The 25,696-nt window shown below is 45.0% G+C and overlaps 1 protein-coding gene across 1 annotated transcript; it reads left to right on the forward strand.

The window, feature by feature from the left end:
- The first annotated feature begins 541 nt into the window (after positions 1 to 541).
- On the forward strand, positions 542 to 25,240 carry ELK4 (ETS transcription factor ELK4). The gene is made up of 5 exons (XM_054026844.1): positions 542 to 730; positions 9,534 to 9,749; positions 12,354 to 13,223; positions 14,569 to 14,685; positions 16,935 to 25,240. The coding sequence occupies exons 2-5, from the start codon at positions 9,543 to 9,545 to the stop codon at positions 17,031 to 17,033; spliced, it is 1,293 nt and encodes a 430-aa protein (XP_053882819.1). The 5' UTR covers positions 542 to 730; positions 9,534 to 9,542; the 3' UTR covers positions 17,034 to 25,240.
- The last annotated feature ends 456 nt before the right edge of the window (positions 25,241 to 25,696 follow it).

The following is a 25,696-nucleotide window of genomic DNA, read 5'->3' on the forward strand; positions in this document are numbered from 1 at the left end:
CTAAGGATTCTAAAGCATACTACCCTTCTTACTGAACGAAACAACATCCAGCTGTGGCTTTTGGTGTGGTTTTCAGAAAGGCTGAGCACCCCCCCCCCCCATTCCAGATGTGGGGGTAGGGAGCTGCCGGTGCTCAACACCCCTGCACATAGAGGGCCTGGCTGCCATACAATGGGTGGATGCTGTAATTTGCCCAGGCTCACACACTGACTGGGGGATCTAAACAGACAATCCAGCACTTCTCCTGGGTCTTGCATGGTGCCCAACAGCTGGACTGAGAACCCAGGAGTCTGCCTGCAGTGTTAGCGCCCTGTCCAGTCCTTAGGCACATGGCCCAGCTGGCCTCTACTACAGCCAACCCTCCCCTCCAAAGAACTACATTCCCCATAATGCTCTGCAGAGAAGGGGGTGGAAGAAGGCTTTTAATAGGCCCGTCGTTCCCCAAGGGGCGAGCTGTAATTGGCCAAGTCTATTCTTGCCTCCAGCCCCTCCCTCCGGGGCGGAAGTGTGGCTTACGGTGGCCGGACGGACCCGTGTCGCGTGTGAGCGAATGTGCCCTGTGTCCCGCCATGTAGCGCGCTGCCGCCGCCGCCTCCGCTCTGGTTCGGTTCCAGCGCCCGGGATGGGGGCCTGGCTCCCGTCCCGACAGGGGGCCCCCCGGCCATGAGGGGAGCCCGGGACCTGCCGCTGCCAGTGACCGCGCCGCTCGGGGAGCGGGGGCTCCGCCTCGGTGAGTCCGCGCTCCGGCCCCGCCCCTGCTGACCGCCCCCCGTGCGCCCCGACCCCCCCCGTACCCCTGCAGTCCTGCCCTGTGTCCCCCGTGCGTCCCGACCCCCCCCGTGCCCCTGCAGTCCTGCCCCGTGTCCCCCGTGCGCCCCGACCCCCCCCGTACCCCTGCAGTCCTGCCCCGTGTCCCCCGTGCGCCCCGACCCCCCCCGTACCCCTGCAGTCCTGCCCCGTGTCCCCCGTGCGCCCCGACCCGCCCGTGCCCCTGCAGTCCTGCCCCGTGTCCCCCGTGCGCCCCGACCCCCCCGTACCCCTGCAGTCCTGCCCTGTGTCCCCCGTGCGCCCCGACCCCCCCCCGTACCCCTGCAGTCCTGCCCTGTGTCCCCCGTGCGCCCCGACCCCCCCCCGTACCCCTGCAGTCCTGCCCTGTGTCCCCCGTGCGCCCCGACCCCCCCCGTACCCCTGCAGTCCTGCCCCGTGTCCCCCGTGCGCCCCGACCCGCCCGTGCCCCTGCAGTCCTGCCCTGTGTCCCCCGTGCGCCCCGACCCCCCCCCGTACCCCTGCAGTCCTGCCCTGTGTCCCCCGTGCGCCCCGACCCCCCCCCGTACCCCTGCAGTCCTGCCCTGTGTCCCCCGTGCGCCCCGACCCCCCCCCGTACCCCTGCAGTCCTGCCCTGTGTCCCCCGTGCGCCCCGACCCCCCCGTGCCCCTGCAGTCCTGCCCTGTGTCCCCCGTGCGCCCCGACCCCCCCCCGTACCCCTGCAGTCCTGCCCCGTGCGCCCCGACCCCCCCGTGCCCCTGCAGTCCTGCCCCGTGTCCCCCGTGCGCCCCGACCCCCCCGTGCCCCTGCAGTCCTGCCCCGTGTCCCCCGTGCGCCCCGACCCCCCCGTGCCCCTGCAGTCCTGCCCCGTGTCCCCCGTGCGTCCCGACCCCCCCGTGCCCCTGCAGTCCTGCCCCGTGTCCCCCGTGCCCCTGCAGTCCTGCCCTGTGTCCCCCGTGCGCCCCGACCCCCCCCGTACCCCTGCAGTCCTGCCCTGTGTCCCCCGTGCGCCCCCACCCCCCCGTACCCCTGCAGTCCTGCCCTGTGTCCCCCCGTGCGCCCCCACCCCCCCGTACCCCTGCAGTCCTGCCCTGTGTCCCCCGTGCGTCCCGACCCCCCCGTGCCCCTGCAGTCCTGCCCTGTGTCCCCCGTGCGCCCCGACCCCCCCGTGCCCCTGCAATCCTGCCCCGTGCGCCCCGACCCCCCCGTACCCCTGCAGTCCTGCCCTGTGTCCCCCGTGCGCCCCGACCCCCCCGTACCCCTGCAGTCCTGCCCTGTGTCCCCCGTGCGCCCCGACCCCCCCGTACCCCTGCAATCCTGCCCCGTGCGCCCCGACCCCCCCGTACCCCTGCAGTCCTGCCCTGTGTCCCCCGTGCGCCCCGACCCCCCCGTACCCCTGCAGTCCTGCCCTGTGTCCCCTGTGCGCCCCGACCCCCGCGTGTCCCTCAGTCCTGCCCTGTGTCCCCCGTGCGCCCCGACCCCCCCGTACCCCTGCAGTCCTGCCCTGTGTCCCCCGTGCGCCCCGACCCCCCCGTACCCCTGCAATCCTGCCCCGTGCGCCCCGACCCCCCTGTACCCCTGCAGTCCTGCCCTGTGTCCCCCGTGCGCCCCGACCCCCCCGTACCCCTGCAGTCCTGCCCTGTGTCCCCCGTGCGCCCCGACCCCCGCAGTGTTCCCCAGTCCTGTTCCGTGTCCCCCGTGCGCCCCGACCCCCCCGTGCCCCTGCAGTCCTGCCCCGTGCGCCCCGACCCCCCCGTGCCCCTGCAGTCCTGCCCCGTGTCCCCCGTGCCCCTGCAGTCCTGCCCCGTGTCCCCCGTGCGCCCCGACCCCCCCGTACCCCTGCAGTCCTGCCCCGTGCGCCCCGACCCCCCCGTATCCCCCAGTCCTGCCCTGAGTCACCCCGTGCGCCCCGACCCCCCGTACCCCTGCAGTCCTGCCCCGTGTCCCCCGTGCGCCCCGACCCCCGCGTGTCCCCCAGTCCTGCCCCGTGCGCCCCGACCCCCCCGTGTCCCCCAGTCCTGCCCCGTGCCCCCGACCCCAGTCCTGCCCCGTGTACCCCCGTGCGCCCGGACCCCCGTAACCCCACAGTCCTGCCCCGTGCGCCCCGACCCCCCCATACTCCTGCAGTCCTGCCCCGTGCGCCCCGACCCCCCCGTGTCCCCCAGTCCTGTCCCGTGCGCCCCAACCCCCCGTGCGCCCGACCCCAGTCCTGCCCCGTGTACCCCATGCGCCCGGACCCCCGTAACCCCACAGTCCTGCCCCGTGTCCCCATGCGCCCGGACCCCCGTGTCCCCCAGTCCTGCCCTGAGTCACCCTGTGCGCCCCGACCCCCCCGTACTCCTCCAGTATTGTCCTGACCGCCCGTGTCTCTCAGTCCTGCCCCTTCCCTCATACCCTTCAGTCCTGCCCCCTCCCCGTCAGTCACCCCATGTGCCCCGACCCCCCATGTCCCCTGTGCACCCCTCCTCCCCCCATACCTCTCTAGTCCTGCCCCTTTCCTGAGTCACCCCATGCGACCTGACCCCCCCGTGTTCCCCAGTCCTGCCCCTGACCCCCAAGTCACCCTGTGCACCCCTCCCCCATGTCCCCCAATCCTGCCCATGACCCCCCAAGTCCCTCTGGGTGTCCCCCCCATCCTGTCCCTCCGAGTCACCCCATGGATCCTAACATGGATCCTAACACTTCCCCTTTCTTGCCTCCCCCATGTACCCCAGCCATTCCCCTCCCCTTGAGTCCCCCATGCATCCCCTCTCCCCCCTGTGTTCCTCCCAGTCCAGCTCTCTCCCCTCCTGAGTCACTCCCTGGACCCTAAGACTCTCCCTCCCCAGCCCTCTTCCTCAACGGCCCAGTCCTCCTGAGTCACCCTATGGACCCCAACAGTCTTCCTCCATATGCTCCCTCAAGTCACCCCATGCACCTTGGCCCCCTTCTTTCTGATCTTCCCCCTTAGCCCCGTTTTCTGGCCCAGTGCTTGTGCCTCCTGCCCCCCCAGTCACCCCATGCATCCCAGCCCCCTTTCCCAAGCAATTACCCCATGATCTGCACTCAACTTGCCCTCTACTATTGCCCATTTTCCCTCTTTCTTTCGCCATTCCCCTCCTCTCCTGCACCCCACTAAACTGCTTCCCCCCTCCCCCCAGCTTGTCACCCTGGCTGGGAGATGGGGCAGCAGCAGTGGGCGGCTGTAGGAGGAAGGAGCCAGACATAACAGGATGTTTTTATGGCTGGTAGGGGTTGGGTGGAAAAATCAACAAATTTAGGTGCTGGTGTCACTGAATGAGTTTGAGGATGGGGTGTCTTGGGGATTAGTCTGAATCCTCTCCGAAGAGGAGGCAGCAAGTGGCTTAATTTGTGTCTGTCATAGTGAAAAGAAAGCTAAAGATCTGTAGTAACATACACACTCTATATTGGGTTCATTTATGTGTCTTAACACCCACATGGTTCATATTAGCACACTTGTGGAAACATAAACTGATTTTTAAAAGTAAGGTACTGTTCTTTTTGGGTGGGTATTTGCTTTATTTGTATGAAAAGGTTGGGGTTTGATTCGGGGTGGAGGGGATTTCTGTGTGTTTGCCAGGAAGTTGGAAAATGAAAGCAACTCTGTTAAAAGCTTTGAAATGGTGTAGTTCTCCTCAGGACTTTGATCTGTGTCACTACTATCACAGTTGTTTCATGATTGGTGGAAGCTCTCCCTTTATCTGGCGTGAAGTTTCCTTTCTCTCTCTTCTTGCTTGAAGTGCTTTAAATCTTTTTTTTTTTTTTACGGAATACAGTTATTGAAAATGAGGATATACCTAATTAACACACACTTCTACAGTAGTGACTGTATGAATGCCTAGTCTCAGATTTACAGCTATCCAGCAGTCTTCCCTCAGCCTTTTTATCATGGCATTTTTAGTGGAATGCTTTCCTCTAAAACTAGGACTATTTCCTTTCTGCTGTAGTATTTTAATTACAAGACTTAAACCCTTTGCCATTTGGTACTTATTACTTATTTGGCTCAATGTGACGATGTGAGTTAGAGCAGGGCCATGGTTTCTGTTCCAAAGTTTGCCATGGTCTGTTTGTGATCATAGGCAAGTTTTTATATGCATCTGCCCCTCAGTTTTTTCACCTGTATAATGAGGCTGATACCCATCTTGATAAATTAGTTTGAGGGCCTTGGATGAAAGCATTATATAAGTTCAAGATGATGTTATGTTTGAGTAGCGTGTGCATTGTTGAGTATGTGTGTAGCACATGTGTACATACTACATTCACGGTATGTATTTTTTGCTTCCACTGAGCTAATTCCTGAATTTCATTTTCGATCTCTTCCCACTCAAGTGTGGGTACAAGATCTTGGTGTTAAATAGTAGTTTCTGAAATGTAAAAGGATCGAATCACAAGACAATGCCTCATTCACTATGAGCAGATTTTAGTGGTTACAATTGACTTATCTTCCTAATGTATTCAAAACAAACATGATCCATATAACAAGCTGACACTCCCTGACTGAACTGCCTGTTCATGATTTTGGTCAGCCTGTTTATTTTTAGGGTCTTAGCTCCTGTTTGTAGAGAATAGTTGTCCTGTCGTCGTAGCAACCAGGCTATGTGTACTATAAACATTATTAAAGGAAACCTTTTCCATCCTAAATGAGACTTCCTTTTCATAATAAAGTTAGGGTCAACATGCAAACATTTAACCTTTTTTGTTCAGGGATCATTCAACAGCATGCTACAGAGAATTGCCCATTCAGTCATAAACAAGGATGCTTTTACTTTTAGCAGATGTGCACATCACAGCTAATTTCATATGCAGCTGATAAACACTTTTCCGTCTTTGTGCCTGTGGACCAGGAGAAAACAAGTATAGTTTACTGAGAGCTGAGTGTCCTTAGAAATAGGGGTTTTATAATTGTCTTCTTTCCCACATCAGGAAGGTTAAAAACCAGATAAAGGCATTTAGTTTATAATTTTCTATTTCAGTTCAAATGACTCCTGTGATGTCTCCCTTTAAGTCTAGTATCTCCTTGTGGGGTGAGGGTGATCATGGAAATTCAGACTTCCAACCATGTTGAAACAAATTATGAAAGTTAGGTCCAGTGACTACATAACTCATCTCATTGGGGAGTTATGACATCTCCAGCCAAGAAAGCTGGTGGATCAGAATGACTGCAACAACTGTAGGAAATGCATGGAAAATTATTCTTGATCACAGGAGTTCTCCCTACTTGTCACCTCCGAACAGGGATTGAAATGTTTCAAACGCTAGTTTAGGCAAGACAAAACTGTTTTCAGTAACATTGGAACAAGCACGGAAGATTGCCTCAATCATGCTTCCTGTAATGATGTTGGAAAAACAATGTTGGTCCAGTAGTCTTCAATTCCAGGGTGGCTAGGAGATCCCATTATTGAAATTAGAACAGGAGTACTTGTGGCACCTTAGAGACTAACAAATTTATTAGAGCATAAGCTTTCATGGGCTACTGCCCACTTCTTCGGATGCATATAAGAAGTGGGCAGTAGCCCACGAAAGCTTTTGCTCTAATAAATTTGTTAGTCTCTAAGGTGCCACAAGTACTCCTGTTCTTTTTGCGGATACAGACTAACACGGCTGCTACTCTGAAACCTGTCATTATTGAAATTGCTACCAATGGCTCATCTTCCTACAGTGTGTGTTGGAAACAAGCAAGACTTTCCCATGGAAATGTATAAGGTACAGAAGATAAGGATATATTTATTTAGTTGATGGTAAATGGACTAGTTATTGGGGGATGTATATTTCACCTCTAGTTCTAAAAATCTTTGGTGTAAAATTGCAACTTAATTTTGAGACATGGACTTGGAGGCTCATGTGCAGTGTGAGTTTGAAGTAGACATAATTGTCAAATGATAAAATATGAAAGGTGAAAATTATAGACAAGCTCTTATCATAAGGGTATCTCCTCCAGTCTTGCCCTCAGAGGTGCCTCCTGCCTTGCTGGCCACAGTTTCTCTTGCAAAACAGGCATGTTTTTCTGTCTGGCATGAAACCCAGTGTTCAGTGGAAGCCAGAGAGATAAGAAGACTGGATTTTTGAATTCTTTATTTTTGAAGTTTGGTTTTGGATTTCAGCATTTACTTAGTGAAGAAGTTATTTGTAGGATATTCCCTGAGCACTAACAAGGTGTTTTGTTTTGTTCAGGCTTTTGGCTGGGAGTGTGGAAATCCAGGTCTCCAGTTTAAGTTACTATCTGCAGTGAATTGCTTACCTTAATTTTTATTGTAAACAGGCTTTTACTGGCAACTGCCTGTTTGAACTGGAAGCCTTATTGAGTTTAAAGGCAATGTGTAATGCTGAGTTGTGGCTTGCCATCAAAATACTAGCTGATGCGGGCAGAAGAAGTCTAGATGTTGCTCTGGTACATCTTGCATTTCAGTAAAGTTGTCTTTTTGTCTATACTTAGATTGTAAACTTCTTGAGCAAGGGGACCATCTTTTTGTTCTATGTCTGTACAGTGCCTGTCATAATGGGGTCCTTGTCTGTAACTAGGCCACCTAGGCACCACAGTGGTACAAATAATGAATCATAATAATAATAGAGAGAGAAATACTTGGGAGATGCTCAGATACTACAATGGTGGGGGGGTGAAGATGCAAGTAGCTACATAGTGACCTTATGAACTAGCATGGAGATGGTGTCCCACATATAATAGGCACCGAGGTCCTTACTTTGTTCCAGGTAAAATGAATAAACTTGTACATGAGATAAAACATTAAGAGCAGTAATGCAGGAGAATCCATTTCCCTGAGGCTTAGAAGTATTTATGTGAAAGAATTAGCGATAACTGGATATTACTTTTTAAGAACTGTGCTAATCAAATATCTGCCTGGTTAACCTCGTTACATGTAGATAAGCCATTAACACCTGCTTCCCTTTCCAGTGTATTGGAGCTGCAGGTATTGTCCATAGGGATTCAACATCTCACTAGCATATCTCCTTTATCCTCATTAATTTCTTTAGTGCTTTCTCTCCTATTTTTTCACTTCCTGTTTTCACTCTTCCCTCTGTCTTTTCTGTTTTGTCTGCCTATCTTTAATTTTACCACTCTAAGGGGAAAAAACAACAACAACTTTCCTCTCTTCTAGGGGCAGAGAAGTGCTGCTTTACTCTCTTGGTACTCCATTTGTGCTCTCTCTCACTTAGCCCTTCTGGGAGAAGGGAGAGAGAGTGCTTCTTTGGGCAGGTACACTTCAAAAATAGATTAACTGAATTACGACCTGCCCAAAAACGTACCTGCCCTGAGGCACCTAATTTAAGTAGGAATGTTGAGCCCTGTGTAAGCTGTCAGCTGTAATCCATTTACAGGACTGACTAAAATCTGACACTCGGACATGTAGACTGCCTGCTCTTTTCCTTAGGCAGGGGTTGTTTTCTGGCCCGTGGGTGGGTATGTGCCAGGTAGTAATGAAATCATTACCAAAGCCTTTTATTTCACTGGCAGCCCCAACTGAATCCTAAACTTACCAATGCACGTAACCTGCATCTTGGAGAATCCTGGCACAGTTTCACCTTGCTCAAGAACCACTTGGAGTACAATGCCTACACACGAATGATAGTTTATCTTTTGTCTGATTCATTTGCTTTGGTACACAACTATACCCTTAGGTTTGCCTGTATAATGGTATTTTCCCATGTAGCCAAGACAACAGTTACTACTGGGATAGTTAAACCAATATACCAGTATAACTATGACTCTCCATTCTGGAATAAAAGTGCCTTTTTGGTTTATCTTAAATTCCTTCCAAAGCAATGTGAGCCAAACGGAAAAAAGGCTTTGCTATGCTGGAATAAGAGTGTCCACTCGGGGAGTTATAGCAGTGTAACTATATCGGCTTAAATTCACATCTACCCATAGAAGAAAGTAAAGTTAATTTTACCACATCCCCGAGTACCGTAGTTAAGCTGACCTAACCCTGGTGTAGACAGCACTAGGAAGTATATTGGATTGTATCTTTACCTATACAGTCATGATTGAAGTGCCAGTGATGTGTTCAGAGCTAACGGGGGCTCTAGCCCTTGTAGTTTGCACTGTAAAAGACAGACACAGATAGGACAAGATGCAATAGGTATTCATTTGGATCTTTATTTTCTTCCCTGTTTTCTCACCCTCTCAAAAGGTTGGGGAAGAGCCCATTTGTGGGATTTGAGTGAGGAGAGAATGGGGACTAGTGCACTGGGATTGAGAGACTTCTCCATACATAGGAGGTAACAGAGGCTCTGAATGCCCAAAGGAAAAATGAACTATGCTGCAGTATCAGTGTTTGTCTCTCTTAATTCCTGCTAATTGTAATTGCTTTGGAGGGACTTGACCAGCCATCTCTTTCCTTTCGAAGAAAGATATGGAGTTTGTGGGAGGGGAGAAGGAGCTCTTTAACACTGCTGCATCTGCATTGTTTTTCATGAGGCAACACAAAGCCAGAAGTGGGTGAGCACAGAGCAGTTTAGAAATCCTTTTTCGCTAATGATTCAGTGTGACTTTCCCAAAGTGACCTGATTTAGTTAAATGCAGCTAAATATAGCCTTTGTGAAAAATACTGCGATGTGGGAGGAGACGATGGCAGCCGGCTTCTAGGCTGTCATTCTGCAGGGAATGTCTTCCACAACTGGTGACTAATAATTTTTGACTCCTGCTGCCAGTGGAAATAACATCCTTGCTCCCTTCCTGTCCTGGTGAGATGTAGGAAATGGTACAGTTCATAACCCTTTGCCTATCTGATCTCTACCCTTCTGCATTTCAGCTCACTGCTATGGACAGTACGATCACCTTGTGGCAGTTCCTCCTCCAACTCCTCCAGGAGCCCCAGAACAAACATATCATCTGTTGGACCTCCAACGACGGGGAGTTCAAATTGCTGCAGGCAGAGGAGGTGGCCCGGCTTTGGGGAATCCGCAAGAACAAGCCCAGCATGAACTACGACAAACTCAGCCGTGCTCTCAGATACTACTATGTGAAGGTAACAACTCCCATTAGTCCACCTCACGTCTTATCCCTCTTACACCCAGCTTCCGCCTAATGAGCTTTGTTTCCTTTTTCATTCTCTTCAAGAAGATAGATGTCAGTTCTGTCTTCGGCTTAGATGAGGTGTGACAAAAGGTTCCCCCTGCCACAGTGTTACTGTTTTAATTGTTCAGAGATTCCAGAGAGCTTCCTGTGAAATATCACCTCTTTAACTTACTTGTATCACACACTCCTTTATTAATAGTCCACAAAAACAGGTGTATACTTCAAAAGGGTGTAAAGTCTTGAATGTTCAAAACTAATTAAAATCTTGCTAATAACTATGAGAATTTTGTGTCCCTCTCTCTACTTCAGATCTTTCTTGCAACTGTTTCTACAAAGTGGCTGGTACAAAAACAGGTTTCCAAAGTAGCCCAAAATCTTTTATTTTTTTCTTCTTCTTCTTCTTGTGCTCCGTATAAAGCTGCACCTCTACAGTAGAGAATGCATCAGTGAAGCTCAGAGACACTTCTCTTGTGTAGCTAATGAATTTACTTCTTGTTACCTTTTGAAAGTTGCAGATGCTCTGACACCACCAAGGCATTGACGAAAGGCTTGAAGGAGCTGAATTAGAATTAGAAACGGGTAGTGACCGTAATTTCAGTAACCTCTCAATAAGTGGTTTATCCCACAACTCTTATTATGTGGGTGTTTAAGATAAGAAAATAACATACAATTTCTGAGCTAACTGTTAGTCGGTTGCTCAGAATTTATTGTTACCAGGACTGCACAGTTTCCTTAATCTGTTCTTGTATTAAAAAATCTTAGTTGGTAGTAGGTAGCTGTACAATAAATAAGAATCCATTTAGACCCAAACTGTTTGTGTATTCTTTTCAATACATACAAAAATAAGTAGCAACAAATGCTGCCTAGGGGAATAGTTTGGCTGCTGTCTAGCATACTGTTCTGCTGAATACTTCATCTTGCCTATATCTTTTGCTTTTATTATAACATCTGATTAAAATAAGTGTGGTCTGTTTTGAATACTCAGGCCCTGATCTTGCAAACACTTCTGCACGTGAGTAGTTCTACTGACGTCAGTTAAGATGCGTATTTGCAGGATTGGAGCCTAAGTTTGTGATTACCTGCTGTGTACTAGACTCTTTGATTTTGACCTTGATGCTGGTGACAGGTGACGTTATCTGCATCTGTTTGTTGTTGCTAGTTGTGCTGTTTTTTTATTATGAGACTAAAAAAAAATTGCTGTGTAGCTTTAAGGTCCTTGCTTGTAATCAGGGTGGATAAAAATCAATGATTTAAAAAATATATATATATTTTTTTATTTAAATTGGATTTTTTGGATAAGGTTTTTCCTCAAAAAGCATTTTATCTAAAGATAGTTTTAATTAAGATATGTTATAGCTCAAAGATATCTCATCATGGAATAGGGATTATAAATTCAAATTCTATAGTATGAGACAATATATTCATGTAATGTTTAAGAAAAGTTTTGTAAATGAGTTCCAATAGTTCATGGATTAGGGACCCAATTTTATGGGGTTCCAGGGGCTTCTGTATAGATTATTTAGGTTAATCTTTCTATCTACCCAATGGGACTCAGTGCTCAGCCTAGAAGATACCACCAGAGATACTTAGTTTTGCAGTTCTCAAACTGTGGATTTGTGTCTCCAGAGGTAACATGCGTGTTAACAGCAAAAATGTTTTTAAATAAATAAATAACGTAAAGAGGTGAGAAATAACAGACCTCAACTCTATTGTCCCTCTGCAAATTTGTGTACACAGAGTCAATCCCTTACCTCTCTCTAAAAGTGCAATGAATAGAAGATTGTTGGGAGCAGAATAGATCTGGACAAGGAGAAGAAGTCTGGAGATAAATGTGAGAAGCGAGGGACATATGCTTGTTTTGTTAAAATATTATGTTGGCTGTTGAAGAAAAAAATCCAGAATACTTAATGTTGTTTTAGTTAAATAAAACAATTTAAATATCTGTCTGGTGATGTTCCCCTCCTAATACAGCACGGCAAGAAAATCCTCCAAATATTAATGATTAATGCTGAATTGGAGATAGTTCACCTCCCAATGACTTCATAAATATTTGCTTCAATTACCTTTGGTAAATGAAATAACCAAACAATCATTCATTTTCTGATATAGCTGTAAAACTAATCTGAAAAGTTTTCAAAATAAATCACGTTAAAAATGTATAGTGTGTACCTTCTAAAAATGAAAGCTACATCTATTTGTGAGTTGTGAAGAATATGTATTAAGGTTATAACAACCAAAAAAAATGCACTTTTATGTAGAAAACCATGATTAAATAGAGTCTTCCTGACTAGTGATTTAAATCATGATTTAAATCAAATCCACCATGCTAGTGATGCATTTCAGGTGAGGTTTGCTTGTTTTTTGGTTGGGGTATTTTAGAAATAATAGTTTTGGTGGGTATTTTTTAAGTTGTTGGAATCCTAATGCTCATAAAAGTGAAACAAATTTCCTACTGAAGTAAAGATGCCCCCTACGCATTGGTCAGTTTTGGGGAGCGTCTGTAGCAAGAAAATTAGTAGGTGGAATGATGGAAAATTATTTTCTCTACCCACAGAATATCATCAAAAAAGTGAATGGTCAGAAGTTTGTGTACAAGTTTGTTTCTTATCCGGAGATTTTGAATATTGCTCCACTGATGGTGGGCAGGATTGAGGGAGACCCAGTGATGGCTGGCTTTGCAGAAGTCAGCAGTGCTCCGAAGGACCTGGAAAACGGTGTGAAAGAGAAGCCCCAGACCTGTGCTAAATCATCCAGCCGCAATGACTATATCCATTCAGGCCTGTACTCTTCTTTTACTCTGAACTCCCTGAACTCCTCCGGTGTGAAGCTCTTCAGGTCGGTCAAGATTGAGAATCCAGCTGAGAAACTGGTGGAGAAAAAACCTGCTCAGGATTTGACACCTTCAGTCATAAAGTTTGTGACCATGCCCTCCAAAAGGCCTGCAGTTGCACCCCTTGCCTCCACTCTTCCTATAGAATCAGAAGAAACTCTCCAGACCTTGGAGACTCTAGTTCCACCAAAATTAACTCCCACTGAAGCTCCAGCCCCTTTGCCAAACTTTACCACCACCTTCACCCCAACACCACCTGCATCTTCCATTTCTCCCACTCTGGAGGTTCCTTCCACACCCCCTTCACCACCCTTGAGTTCTAACCCTGACCTGGACATTGACACGGACATAGAGTCGGTGGCTTCTCAGCAGTTGGAGCAGTCTCAGAACCCTCAGCACCTATCACCAGAGCCCAGAGAGCACGATTTGTCTGTGCTAGAGAAGGATCTTGCCAATCACCTCTCCAGAGCTAAAAAACCCAAAGGGCTGGAGCTAGCTCCCACTCTTGTCGTTACAGGCAGTGATCCAAGCCCACTGGGGATACTAAGCCCTTCTCTCCCTACTGCTTCTCTTACTCCAGCATTTTTTTCACAGGTAACCTTATTCCCTTCTCTTGTTTCTATTAACATCATCTGTTGTGCTTGACAACAGCAAGGGAGGGCAGGTTGAAAAATGAATAGCCAACGGCAATGGTTGTGTTTGGACTCCTGAAAGGAGGTGTGTCTGCCTCTTTTTTAAAATAGAAATCTATTCTGGAACATAAATGACCAGTGTCACTGGCATCCTATTTGAAAAGTGCTCAGCGGTTCTTTGACTATGGAGGAAGACAAACTGGGGTACCCAGCTGCCTCTGTTGTTAAATCATTTGTATAGGAGGCACGATTAAAAATACTTTGAAGGTGACTCAGTGTTCTCGCTCCAGGGCCATGTCATGAAGCACTTCAGGCAGACTTAAAAACATTTGTGTGTTAGATGATTTAATCGAGAAATGTTGAAACCTCAACCTAACTGTTCCTTCACTTTATCCAGTAGGAAGCTACTTTCAACAAAAAGGAGGCTGAGTGGCAGCATAATATGGGTGTTACTCTTCTATGGAAAACCCGGCTTTCACATCTCTTGGGAAAATGTGCAAAATAGCCAAAGAGCTCTGAATCTGGTTGTTACATTGTTCTGGTTGGTTTTAATCTCTTTCCTATTAGTAAATTGAAGTTAGGTGCTTCCTTAAATTCACAGTAGTGGAAGCACAAACTGCTGAAGATGTGGGAGAGAGAACCATTGCCCTGTTACTTAACCATTCTTGGTAGAACTTGCCAAAATACAGTAGTTGTTGGCGATACATGGAAAATCTAGAGAATGTGCCTAAGTAGGACACTAGTTATTTCTGATCTATGGCTGAGGTTTTCTGTGCCACCTCGGGCATTTGGATGTTCAAATTCCCTTTAATTTTAATCTCTTCGGTGGTTTTGGAAATATCAGTTTAAGGATACTGTGCACTGAATCCCAATTAGAGCAGGCAGCCGGGAGCCTGGTCATGTCACCTTTGTGCCTCCACTCTTTTCTCCTGTAAAATGAGGTTAATTCCTGCCTCCTATGGGCGCCTTGATTTTTTTTTTTTTTGTAAAGAACTACATAGGTGCTAAGAACAACATTTTCTGACCTAGGTACCTACACTAAGGTGTATATGTAGGGACTGAAATAATTGGCCTGATTTCTCAGCAGCGTAAAGCACCCGCAAATCCCTTTGAAAGTCAGTGGGAGCTGCAGATGCTCAACACATTTGAAAATCTGGCCTTTTTTTGTTTTGTTTCTTTCATATGGAATTAGATATCTAACTGCTGGCAGCTAGGGTTTGAGAACTTTGGCCTAAGTGTACAAGTGCTAAGAATGACTAGATGTAATAACCTGTAACGTAAATGACTGTGTTTTGTATCTCTCTTAGACTCCCATCTTGCTGACCCCAAGCCCCTTGTTCTCGAGTATTCACTTCTGGAGCACGCTCAGTCCAGTAGCTCCTCTCAGTCCAGCAAGATTGCAAGGTGCTAACACCCTTTTTCAGGTAAGCTCCAACAAGACTAGCCGTGCCTGTCCACTTCTGAGCTCCACTTCTGACTGCCTTCGCAGCGCACCTTGTGGAAATGTGAGGGGTAGAGTTGGTCTAAAAATTTTACTGCAAGATTATGCCAAAAATATTTGCCATTTAATCAACAGTAAGGTCATAAATTGCCAGTAACTATCAAATTGTAGATTCATTAGTTGAGACTTCACCAGATGTGGCAATTTGTTACTCTATAGCCATAATTGTATGTCAGCATAAATAACAGTGTTACAATATAAGTAACAATGATATAACACTTTGTTAATTACATCTTTCTCTGGTGAAATACATTAATGCAATCTTCATAGTGTTGGGAGAGGGAGAGTGTTCCTATTGTATAGGCCTGTGACAACCTGGCCCACAGTTTTGCTGCATGGACCCTGGATTCTGCACCATTCTATTGCAATGGACTGGAAATTCTGTCAGTTTCATTGTTGTTATTTTTAAATGGAGATTTTTTTTTTTAAATGAACTACATATGAACACAAATTGGTACTTGTTGCTATTAAATGGATCTGGGTTAAGCACATCTGCTGCTTGATTCTGTGAAAATGAACAGTGACATTTTACTGGCCATCTTTGTGTTATGAACTTAACATCTCCATGGAGATGAAGGGAGGAGCTTACATGAGTGTATCTGCAGAACAGTTGGACTCCCTACTGTCTAAATACCTGCGAATAATATTGAGGCACAGTGTGGAATGCTTGTTTTGCTGTGCTGGTACTTGCATTAAAGAGTCATAGAACTGTGATTATTTTATTAGTTGGGATAAAGGCTTTGCTCAGTACAGATATAAACTGGCCATCCACAAGTTTAGGATTGAAATTAGACGAAGGTTTCTAACCATCCGAGGAATGAAGTTCTGGAACAGCCTTCCAAGGGGAGCAGTGGAGGCAAAAAAAACCTAACTGGCTTCAAGACTGATCTTGATAAGATTATGGAGGGTATGGTATGATGAGACTGCCTATGATGGAACAGTGAGCACTGTCCGGGGTTCTCTGCTCTGTGTCCTCGTCAGGTTCCCTTTGTTTACCCCTATGACCTCATTCCTGTACCTGTTATATCTTTAGTTGTCCCCCGTAATTAATTGAGATCTGGGACTTTGTGGTTCCTCCCCTTAGGCTGCGGGAGGTCTTTAGCAGTGGGCTCCACCCACCCACTTCCAGGATCCCAACAGGATGGCATGTAGCTGATCTGCGACTGCTAGTAGCAAATATCTCCAGACAGTAGATAGGGAGTGCTCTGAGTTACTACAGAGAATTCTTTTCAAGATGTCTGGCTTCCGGGTCTTGCTCACATGCTCAGGGTCTAACTGATTGCCATGTTTGGGGTCGGGAAGGAATTTTCCCCTGGATCAGATTGGCTGAGACCCTGGGGGGTTTTCGCCATCCTCTGCAGCATGGGACACAGGTCACTTGCACGTTTAAACTACTGTAAAGGGTGGATACGCTGTAACTTGAAGTCTTTAAATCATGATATGAGGACTTCAGTAACATAGCTAGAGCAGCAGTCCTCAAACTTCCTTGCACTGTGACCCCCTTCTGACAACAAAAATTACTATACGACCCCCAGGAGGTGGGACCGTAGACCAGGCCCGCCTGAGCCCCGCCACCCTGGGTGGGGGGCCAAAGCTGAAGCCCAAGAGCTTCTGCCCTGGACGGGGGGCATGTAACCTTAGCCCTGGGTGGTGGGGCTTGGGCTTCAGCCCCAGGCGGTGGGGCTTGGGCTTCAGACTTGCTAGGGCCCAGGGCCAACACTGGCCTTAGTGACCCCATTAAAATGGGGTCGTGACCCACTTTGGGGTCCCAACCCACAGTTTGAGAACCCCTGAGCTAGAGGTTGTGTGTGTCTTACAGGAGTGGGTGGGCGAGGTTCTGTGGCCTGCGATGTGCAGGAGGTCAGACTAGCTGATCATGATGATCCTTTCTGGCCTTAAAGTCTGAATCTAACTTACAAACTTAATCACTCTGTCTGCTGCAGCTACACTGATAGTAATGCTGGGGTTCAGGGACACCTGGATGAATTGGCAATTAAAGTTTCCATTGCCAGATGATGATCTGGAAAAGCCCTTGGTAGTGGAGGAAGCCATGTGAACTTTTTCAAAGTCTTTTGGGCTCTTTGTAGAACTTATTGTGGAGAGATCTTGAGATATGAGAACAAAGAAACTAAAATAAAAACAACAACTCTAACTCTCTGTTTTGTTTCTTAGTTTCCGTCAGTACTGAGTGGCCATGGGCCATTTACTCTGTCTGGACTGGATGGACCCTCCACCCCTGGGCCGTTTTCCCCAGATCTGCAGAAGACATAGCACATGAACTCCTGGAAAGGACAAATTGGGGAACAACGGAAAGAGATGACATTCAATGTAATCCATTTTTGAATGAGCAATTTATAATTCCACCCAGATCATGAATGGTCATAATTTTTGCCATTCCCAGTTCAAATGCCTTTTTGCAAAATTCCCTGTTTTGAAGACTAAATTGGGAATGCATATGGAAACGCCTTAATTGGAGTCCAGGCTCCACAATCTTTTCTTTGCCCCCTTGGTTAAGAAGTCTCTTAAAGGGAGTTTCTGGTGGGATGCGGTGACTGAATTTGTATTGATTGCAGCAAAACAATATCTAAGAAGTCTCTCCTCTCTCACTCCGACACCTCCATTCTTCTGCTTCCTGTGCTGGGCATGAAGAAAATGAATCATGATTGAACCTGGCATTCCAAGAAAAGGGTTTGAGTGCCGCTTTGTCATGGGGCTAATGATAACTTCTCCTGCAACAACAAAACAGCAAATGTCTCATGCTATAAAAACATCTAAACTTTTTGCAGGGAGAAATTTTTAAAGAGTACTTATGGTGGTATAGGTGAAAAGCAGACCATTGTTTGGATAATGTTGCACACAGGTAATCCAGCAGTAAAGTTTCACTCTTTGAGAGGGGACTGGTTAGCTCCCAGAGGCAACTTGTAATATTGTGAGCAGGCAGGGCTCTGAGACAAATGGATCATGGCATGAATTATTTGGGGTTCTTGAACTGTTTGAATTCTTTGGTATTTCTTGATGGTTATATATACACACATCTCTGATGCCTGATATCTGTGTAAAGCCTGTAAATTGGCTGCTAGAAGATTAACAAATCATGCTAACCTAGGACTCTCCCCACCTCCGTCCCTGGTATTGGATATTCAGTGTGAGATTGAGGGTTGTCTGTGTATTTGGCAAATGACACTCTGGGGCTGGTTGCTGCTTGATGTTCTGGTCTGCAGCTCAAGGGGAAAGAACACTCAAATTCTCTGCTTTTCCCAGAAATGAGGAACCAGAAGTGGAGAACCCCCTCTGCCCAGCTCTTGTTGTCTCAAGTTCTACTTTAACCACATTGCTTTTTAAGTAGAGGAAGTGTTGGAATTCATGAAAAGTTGGGTTTGATGTGTGCAGCTAAAATAGGAAGAGAATTGTGCAGTATCACCAGTAAGGTCAAATCACTCATGTTCCAGGTAAACATGCCTAACTTGTGGTGGTGGGTAGATGGGAGTGTGTATTGGGGGGTTAATATGAGTGTTCTTGAAAGCCATTTCAAACTGATGAGTTAGGACCAGTAGCTTGGACAATAACCTCAAGCAGTCTTTTGTGGGAGAGCTGAGATCTGACAGAAGCACCTAAGACTGGGGGATGTCTCAGGTGTTTGCAGTTGGACTTCTGCCATCGACTGTCTGTCAGGCAACAACTTCCTCTTGCTACCAATGTATATGCAATGAGGATGCACTTGGATAACCTGTCCGCTAGAAAGTGGACTGAGACTGCACTTCTCTCGGTCACCCTTATTCAGGGTGACGAGATGTTCCGATTTTATAGGGACAGTCCCGATATTTGGGACTTAGTCTTTTATAGGCGCCTATTACTCCCCACCCCCTGTCCCGATTTTTCACACTTGCTCTCTGGTCACCCTGCCCTGATTAGCTGTTTCCGAAGAGATGCTGAAGATGGGATGAGCATGGAGAGGCAGTACTTTCAGAACAGAGTTGAGTCTTGTTAGTGAGGGAAGCTTGTAGTGTTACTCCTTTCATTGCACCTGTTCTTAAAACAAAGAGAGGACTTTGTTCTCCAGAGCTTTCAATCTGACACTTTTTGCAAGCTCTAAATTCACTTCAAAGCATATGTGTTTGAGAACGCCAAAAACTGAATGTAGTAAGATGAAAGTAGCTTATTATATTCCAGCACTGAAATACATACATCAATATATCGTGTATCTTTAATATTTCACCCTTGAGAAATGGATGTTAGAGTTAGTTTTTGGACTGTTCAGCCAGAAAATCTTCTGTCCCAAGTGAATTTAGAGGAAAGGATATCTAGCTTTTGATGGGAGCAGAAGGGAGTCTGTTGCCTCCCTGCCAGATCAAGTTAAAGGCAAGTTACCGGTTCAGTTTATGAACATCAGTAGCTAATGATTAGGAAGTCCCATGTCTGTGGATCTCAAAATGACAATGTGCAATATTTACTAGTTTTTAAGTTGGTAGTGCAGAAAGAAAGCTGCAGATAGTAATTAAGAGCAGGCATCTGGGATTCTTTGGTTTGCAAGATGGCTTATTGCCTAGTTAAAAAAAAAAATCTATATCTATATATATAGTCAGCAGCACTTTGTGATGGTTGTATTAGGCTGACTAGCTTTATGCCCAGTAAGTGTGCAGACTGGAGGGTAGTATTGTAGAATGAGGATGTATATTTTTAAAAAATGTCATGAGCACTAAAGAATTGCAATTTGATTGCTTCCCTTTCCCCCATGGAGAAAAGCCAGGTTTTGTGTGTGTAAAGATTGCACGTTTTTGTGTGTGTTTTTCTCATATTTGTGTGGCATATATCTCTGAGTACATGTAAGCAAGAGAACCAAATGCACATGCATGTTGGCGCAGGCATCCGTTTCGCTTGGTCCAGTTTCATGTTCCCCTCTCAGCAGCTTCGAAGGGATGCACTGCCATAGCTGGTTGACTAGTAACATGCACCATCTGTGATGATATACATTCACCTTCTTATGGATGGGGAGTTGTGTTCTCATTACAGGAGAATACCTTCTGTGGAGGTAGTTAACAAGAGAAGCTAAGTTGCAAATGCAGCTTGTGTGCATATGTCAGTGTCACTCTAACTGCCTACTTCCTGATAGATACCGTTGAGGACTATTATTGTTGCCCCTTAATGACTGTGGAGAAAAAAATTCTCATGTAGGGTTAAATACTATCAGGAGGTATGTTTGGAAAGCAGTGGTACTGTGAGTTAAAGAAGGGAAGCAGGTTGTGGTGGGTAAGAAGAGGCTTGCTACGAGATTAGTTTACATAGCCTTGTCTCTTTCCTCTTCATAACTTTTCAGGTCACTTTAAAAAAGTGTCATTGTCTTGTGTATATGGTGCTTTGTAGTGAAATACTGTATCCTGTAATTGCGTATTTACCAACAAGTACACAATTGCCAGCTTTTCCGATTGGCACATTCCTGACAGCATTTATTGCTATGTGTCATCCTCAGTTCAGGTTGTGTTTTGCAGAAGCTTAGGAAATAATGAAAGATGGATCCTTTAAATTCAAGAACTCTTGCTTGTGCCCCAAACTTCTCAGGCTTCAACAACTGTGCACTCTTTGGCTTATGATCAGGGTTTGCATTCTGAAAGGCCTTGGCATTCAGTGACTTTGCTTGGGAAAAGTTATATCTCTGCTATGGTTTCACAACCTCAAAATTATCTAGCAAATAGATTATTTTTGGTCTTTTTAAATTGAGTTTAACCACAGTGAAGGCCATTTGTATCCAATTCTGTGGTATGTATATCCTCCTTTGAAAAGTTAATGTGTTGCATAAACCATTACTTAACACGGGAAGAATCTCTCATGCAATCATCTTTCATGCAAACACTTCTGCAGCAAATCAAAATTATATACAAGAACTTGATCGTAACATCTGTGTAATTCCACTCACCAGGTTAACAAACATGTATAATTCTGATCTATTTATGTAAAGGTTTTCCAATGCTGCTTTTAACAGTCTGCAGTTCTGACCATCTGTTGGATATTTGCAGTGTTCTCATAGCCATGTTGTTCCCAGGGTATGGGAGGGACAAGGTGGGTGAGGTAATGTCTTTTATTGGACCAACCTCTGTTGGTGAAAGAGTTAGGCTTTTGAGCTCTATGGAGCTCTTCTTCAGGTCTTATCATATCTGTATCATCATATATCTACTTTTTAGTTATCTTTTTGCTACCGTTTTATAGTATTTTTATATGTAATCCTATTTTACTATACAGCTTCAAATTTTTTTCAATTGATGCATATTTGTTTACAAGACGCATCTCAATATTGTATCAAGAGGCTATCTTGGTATGTGTCAAACACAAAATAAACTAATTCAGTAGTTAAGGGACACTGTCAAGGTTGACAGACATTAAAACTTGATGTTTGGGTTTGTGGGTATCTATCTGCAAGGATTTTGCTTGGCATCTTTCCTTCTTGTGCAAGAAATATACCTAAAGTCTGGTCTCTGAGACCTAGGGTTATGTATATTTTTATTCTGTCTTAAGAATGGCGCCCAGGGCATAATATGTCCATTATTGTAAAGAAAACCCAGGACCCACTGGCAAAGTTGAAAATGCCATCACTGTTGCAATCCTGGTCTTTGGGAAGCTGATTTGGGATACCTGAAAAATAAAAAGGTACAGGGTGACCTGCTTAAATAGGAAGTCTCTTGAGGAACTGATTTTAACTTAATGATAGTGGATACTGGTGACTGCTGCTTATTCTGGACAGTATTAGCAAAACTTTCACTTCATGTGGAAGCATTTGGCTAGTGCCAGTGGCTTAAGTGGTGATGGTTATGTAAAATGCTAAGCTTTGGTCCTTTCAGTACACACACTGCCAAATGAAGATTTACAGATGGAGTACAGTGACAGTTGCTTTTATTCTTTTAATATTATATGCAGTTTTTGAAGACTATTGTTTTTAAAGATGTTCCAATTAAGGGAAGTGTTGGGTCATGGCAGTGAGTTTGCCTATTGAGAGACTTCTACTGGGTAATAAAATGGCTATGCTGTGAGCTAGTCATTCTTGATAGGGCCTCTTTTAAAGGGTGGTGGTTCAGTACAGAGAAAAGTCTTTCAAGATGACACCTTGTTTGTGCATTCTTCTCCCCATAACCTGCTATCAGCAACAAGAACGTAATGCTTTTGGCACTCCAGAGCAATTGTAATTACAGGAAAGAAAGCAGCCTTGCAGTCTGCCTTGTGCATCAACTGGTTTGCTGTTTCAATTTTTTGGCTCTGTCTCTGGTGGTTCATGAAGCAGAAAGAACAGAACTTTATCTTCAGATGACTGATGGAGCTTGAAGTTAGAAAAGCCATGACTTTGGCTTGTGAAATGAACATATTGATATCAGAGAACAGTCAGTGCAGATCCTTTCTGGAGGACACAGCTTTGCTGACAGTGACCATGCTTTTAAAAACGTGACACCAGGTAAGAAAACCAAGCAAAACCTGACCTTCGTTTGTGAACATGCACACCATTGTACGTCTCCTTCTTTCATGATGTCAGTTTTAACTTAGATGGTTCTACAAAAGCCTGTACGTTAACTAGATTTAATATTAAACTTAATTCCGCCCCCTCTAACCAAAAGAATGCTGTAGAACACAGTAACTGACTTTGAAGTTATTCCAGTCACCTGGGTAAATGCACAATTTTTTAACAGTTGAAGATTTGTTTTTATGCATGTTATTTAATCGTCTGGAACAGCTCTAATCTCATGAATATGCATATATATATATATATATTTTTTTTTTTTGAGGGACATATGTTCACTTTTTAGACTAGCTTCCAGACTTGTATCATATAAATAATGCTTAAGATATAGATTAAAAATAAATACTGCACTTGGCAGTTGCCACTTTTTAATGTCTTGCACATTTCAATTATTTTTTAAAATAGAAATAAGTACTAAAATCTATTGTGCCATATTATGGGCTGATTGCTTGCCAAATTTTATTTTTTTAAATCTGTCTTTGTACATCTCCCCAAAAGTGTCTTAAATTGGTCCTTGATTAGTTTTATCCTCATAGACCTTAAATTTGGACACAGGTTTTATTTTTAAAACTTGGAAATAAATAATTGCCTCTCAATTGAGACCTTGCATTAGAAGGGTCATCGCAAAGCAAATGGCTTAACAGCAGAAGTCTGAACCTCCGGAAAGCACAGATCTTTTAACAGAGATGCTGACATGACTTTAAGTGGCATGGCGTTGATGGGGGGGAGTTGGCAGGAGTTCTGTTGTGGCCTCATTCAGTCCTTGAGCAATACTTAAAGGAGCACTATAGTAATAACTGGAAGCTATTATTGTTAACAATTTCACACAAGGCGGCTTTCTGAATGGCCTTTGCATGGTTTCTAAAACTTGTACTGCGTGCGTGTGTGTGTGTGTGTGTGTGTGTGTGAGGGAGGGAGAGAAAAAGGATTAAAATACCCAGTTTTGGAAGTAGGTTCCTTGATGTATTGTGGGGTTTTTGTTTTTGGTTGTTAGTTTTGGGGTTTTTTTTTTTTTTTTTTTTGGCTAGAAGTCTTAAATCTATAGGCTACTGCTTTATACAGTTGTGTTGACTTTGTTGTGCTATTGTTCAGTTGCACAAAGTTTTCTATATGATGTGCTAGATTTTAATGTTAATTCTTTGTAACCATTGTTGCGGTTATTCTCTATAGTTTTTTAAAAAAAAAGTCATATTCAGAAGTTCCCTTTTAAAAACTTGTATTTTTATCGCAGTGTTACCAGATGGCCTTATATACGTCACAGTGTTTGTGATAGGTACAGTTGTGTATTTAATGCTTATCCCTCCTCTTACTTTTGTGTGTATAGCGGAGATGTATAGTCTTAGTGATTTGAGATAAGCATACAAGAAAACTCTCCACTTGTGTTGTGAGGAAGGACTGACTTGAGCACTGGTTATCTGCATTGAGCTGTATTAAGGCAGCAGGAAATACTGACAGAAAACTCTAGAGAGAGTTAATGAGCACGAGACTTAGTGGGGGTATTTTGAGCAAGCTGATGCTCTCTTGATAGAAAGTTTGCATTGTGGGCCAGATCTATAGCTAGTGTAACTTGGAATAATTGAGTCCAGCAGAGAATCTGGCCCTGTAGCTTTTTATCTAAAAGGCTCAGAGCATGGGGACATGAGTTAATTTTGGGAGAATTTAAGCAACAGGGTCAGTTATGGTAACATGGCACAGTAACTTTTTAAAAATTAATGAAGTACAATAGGTTCAATGTTTGTCAGTAACTTCAGATTTAAATTTGCTTTGTTTACAAGTTGGGGGGGAAACCTGTAAACTCAAACGAGGATCTGAAAGTTGAGCTGGGTTCCTTTCTTCTTTGTGTTTCAGCCCCTGTGGGTGATGTCTGTAGCCTAAACTCTGCAGTCGTTTTCATTGATGCAGCCCTGTTGTCTTCACGGATGGTGAACTCGTGGAACAGAGGGCAGAATTATCCCCCTGTAATTTGATTTTATTTTTTTTAACTCTGAAAAGAACCCATCTTCCTGCCTGTAATTCTGGCTCTGCAGAGCCCACAGTGGTAAAATCTAACCTTCAGCACTAAAATCAGCAGCTCTGCCTGAATACACAGGGGGTAGTAGATGCCATTTTTCACTTATTCTTTCCAGAGTAGAATTGCACTTTAATCTAATAGAGTCAGCAGATAAAGCAAATTTCTGCTCTGGGGCAGAGTTGTGTAGATCTGATAACCTCCTATGTATTCTACACATGATCTCTTAGTTTGGGATAAATACTGTAATCTTAGACAGTCCTGGTGCTCTGATTACACTAGGGTAAACTTAACTGGGAATAAAGTAGCTTTTTAGTGTAACTCTCTGTTCTTTTGAAAGTTGTACTTTTATAATATCCAGTATCTTAATGCCATTGTGCTGGTATGTAATGCAAGTGCATAAATAGCCAAAGTTCTGAGAAACTGTTCAGTGTTACTAAACCTGATTTTATTTACCCTCCTTGCATAAGAGATTAGGGAGACCTTCAGCATATTAAGATGTGATCAAAACTGATACGATGGAATCTGACACTGACTACAGCTGATATGCACTTGTGTGTTTCAGCTTTGAGAAGAATTATTGGGGCAAAGTTACTAAATTCTAAGGTGCAGAGTCAATCGTTGAGGAATTGCACTGCAGTGACACTTTGCTTTAAAAGTTGGTGCATTAGCTAAAGTACATGCAAACGTAATGAAGGTCTTCCCTGAGGAATCAGGTGACTTGTCTATTGCTTCTGTGCAGAAGAAAATATAGTGTATGGCCATTTTTTAAAAAAATGGGGTAGGGAATGGTTGGGGAAAACTATTTTGTGTAATAATTGACAGAGGGATTTGCTTTGTACAATAATGCAAGCTGGCTTTTAAAAAAAGGCATTGTAGCAAACTATTCAAGTCAATCATATGTTAATAGATATCTGCAACCAGACATGAAAAACAATTGTATTTTTTTAAATAAATATTTTTAACAAAGTCCTTGATTTTCTCTCCTTTAGAGGAAACTCACCCGTACAGCAACTGTGACTAATTAGCTCTCTGATAATGAGGAATGTCCATTACCTTCAAGTGTTTACTGGCATCTTGTCTAGCAGAGGTAAAGATCCTATTGCACAGTCCTTTGGGTAGAGGTCAGTTTTGTTCTCCAGGTAAGATCTCCAATCACAGCACTCTTCTTAAGGATTTGGAGATGGTAAAAAGCTGGATTTATAGTGCTAGGGAATGTGAAACATTGCATCCTGGCAACAGTATTTAGTCTACTGCCGTCACCCTGCAAAGACCAAGCTCTGTTTTTTAAGGATGAAATACTAGGCTCTCCAGTACAGGTAATGTCTTATTTGGAGTAGACTCCTTTGAAGAGAGCAAATGACTGGATTTTTACTGTTATTTCATATTAATCTTGTATTGTGTTAGTGCATAATCTAAATCAGCCCA

The sequence above is a fragment of the Malaclemys terrapin genome, chromosome 4, assembly GCF_027887155.1.
Source record: "Malaclemys terrapin pileata isolate rMalTer1 chromosome 4, rMalTer1.hap1, whole genome shotgun sequence".
Taxonomy (NCBI): Eukaryota; Metazoa; Chordata; order Testudines; family Emydidae; genus Malaclemys; species Malaclemys terrapin.

Bases quoted from the DNA above. Each gene is read 5' to 3' on its own strand.
- ELK4 (XM_054026844.1), top strand. From the start codon at position 9,543: ATGGACAGTACGATCACCTTGTGGCAGTTCCTCCTCCAACTCCTCCAG. The intron at 13,224-14,568 runs GTAACCTTATTC...TATCTCTCTTAG, and splicing joins CTCCAGCATTTTTTTCACAG to ACTCCCATCTTGCTGACCCC. The intron at 14,686-16,934 runs GTAAGCTCCAAC...TTTGTTTCTTAG, and splicing joins GTGCTAACACCCTTTTTCAG to TTTCCGTCAGTACTGAGTGG.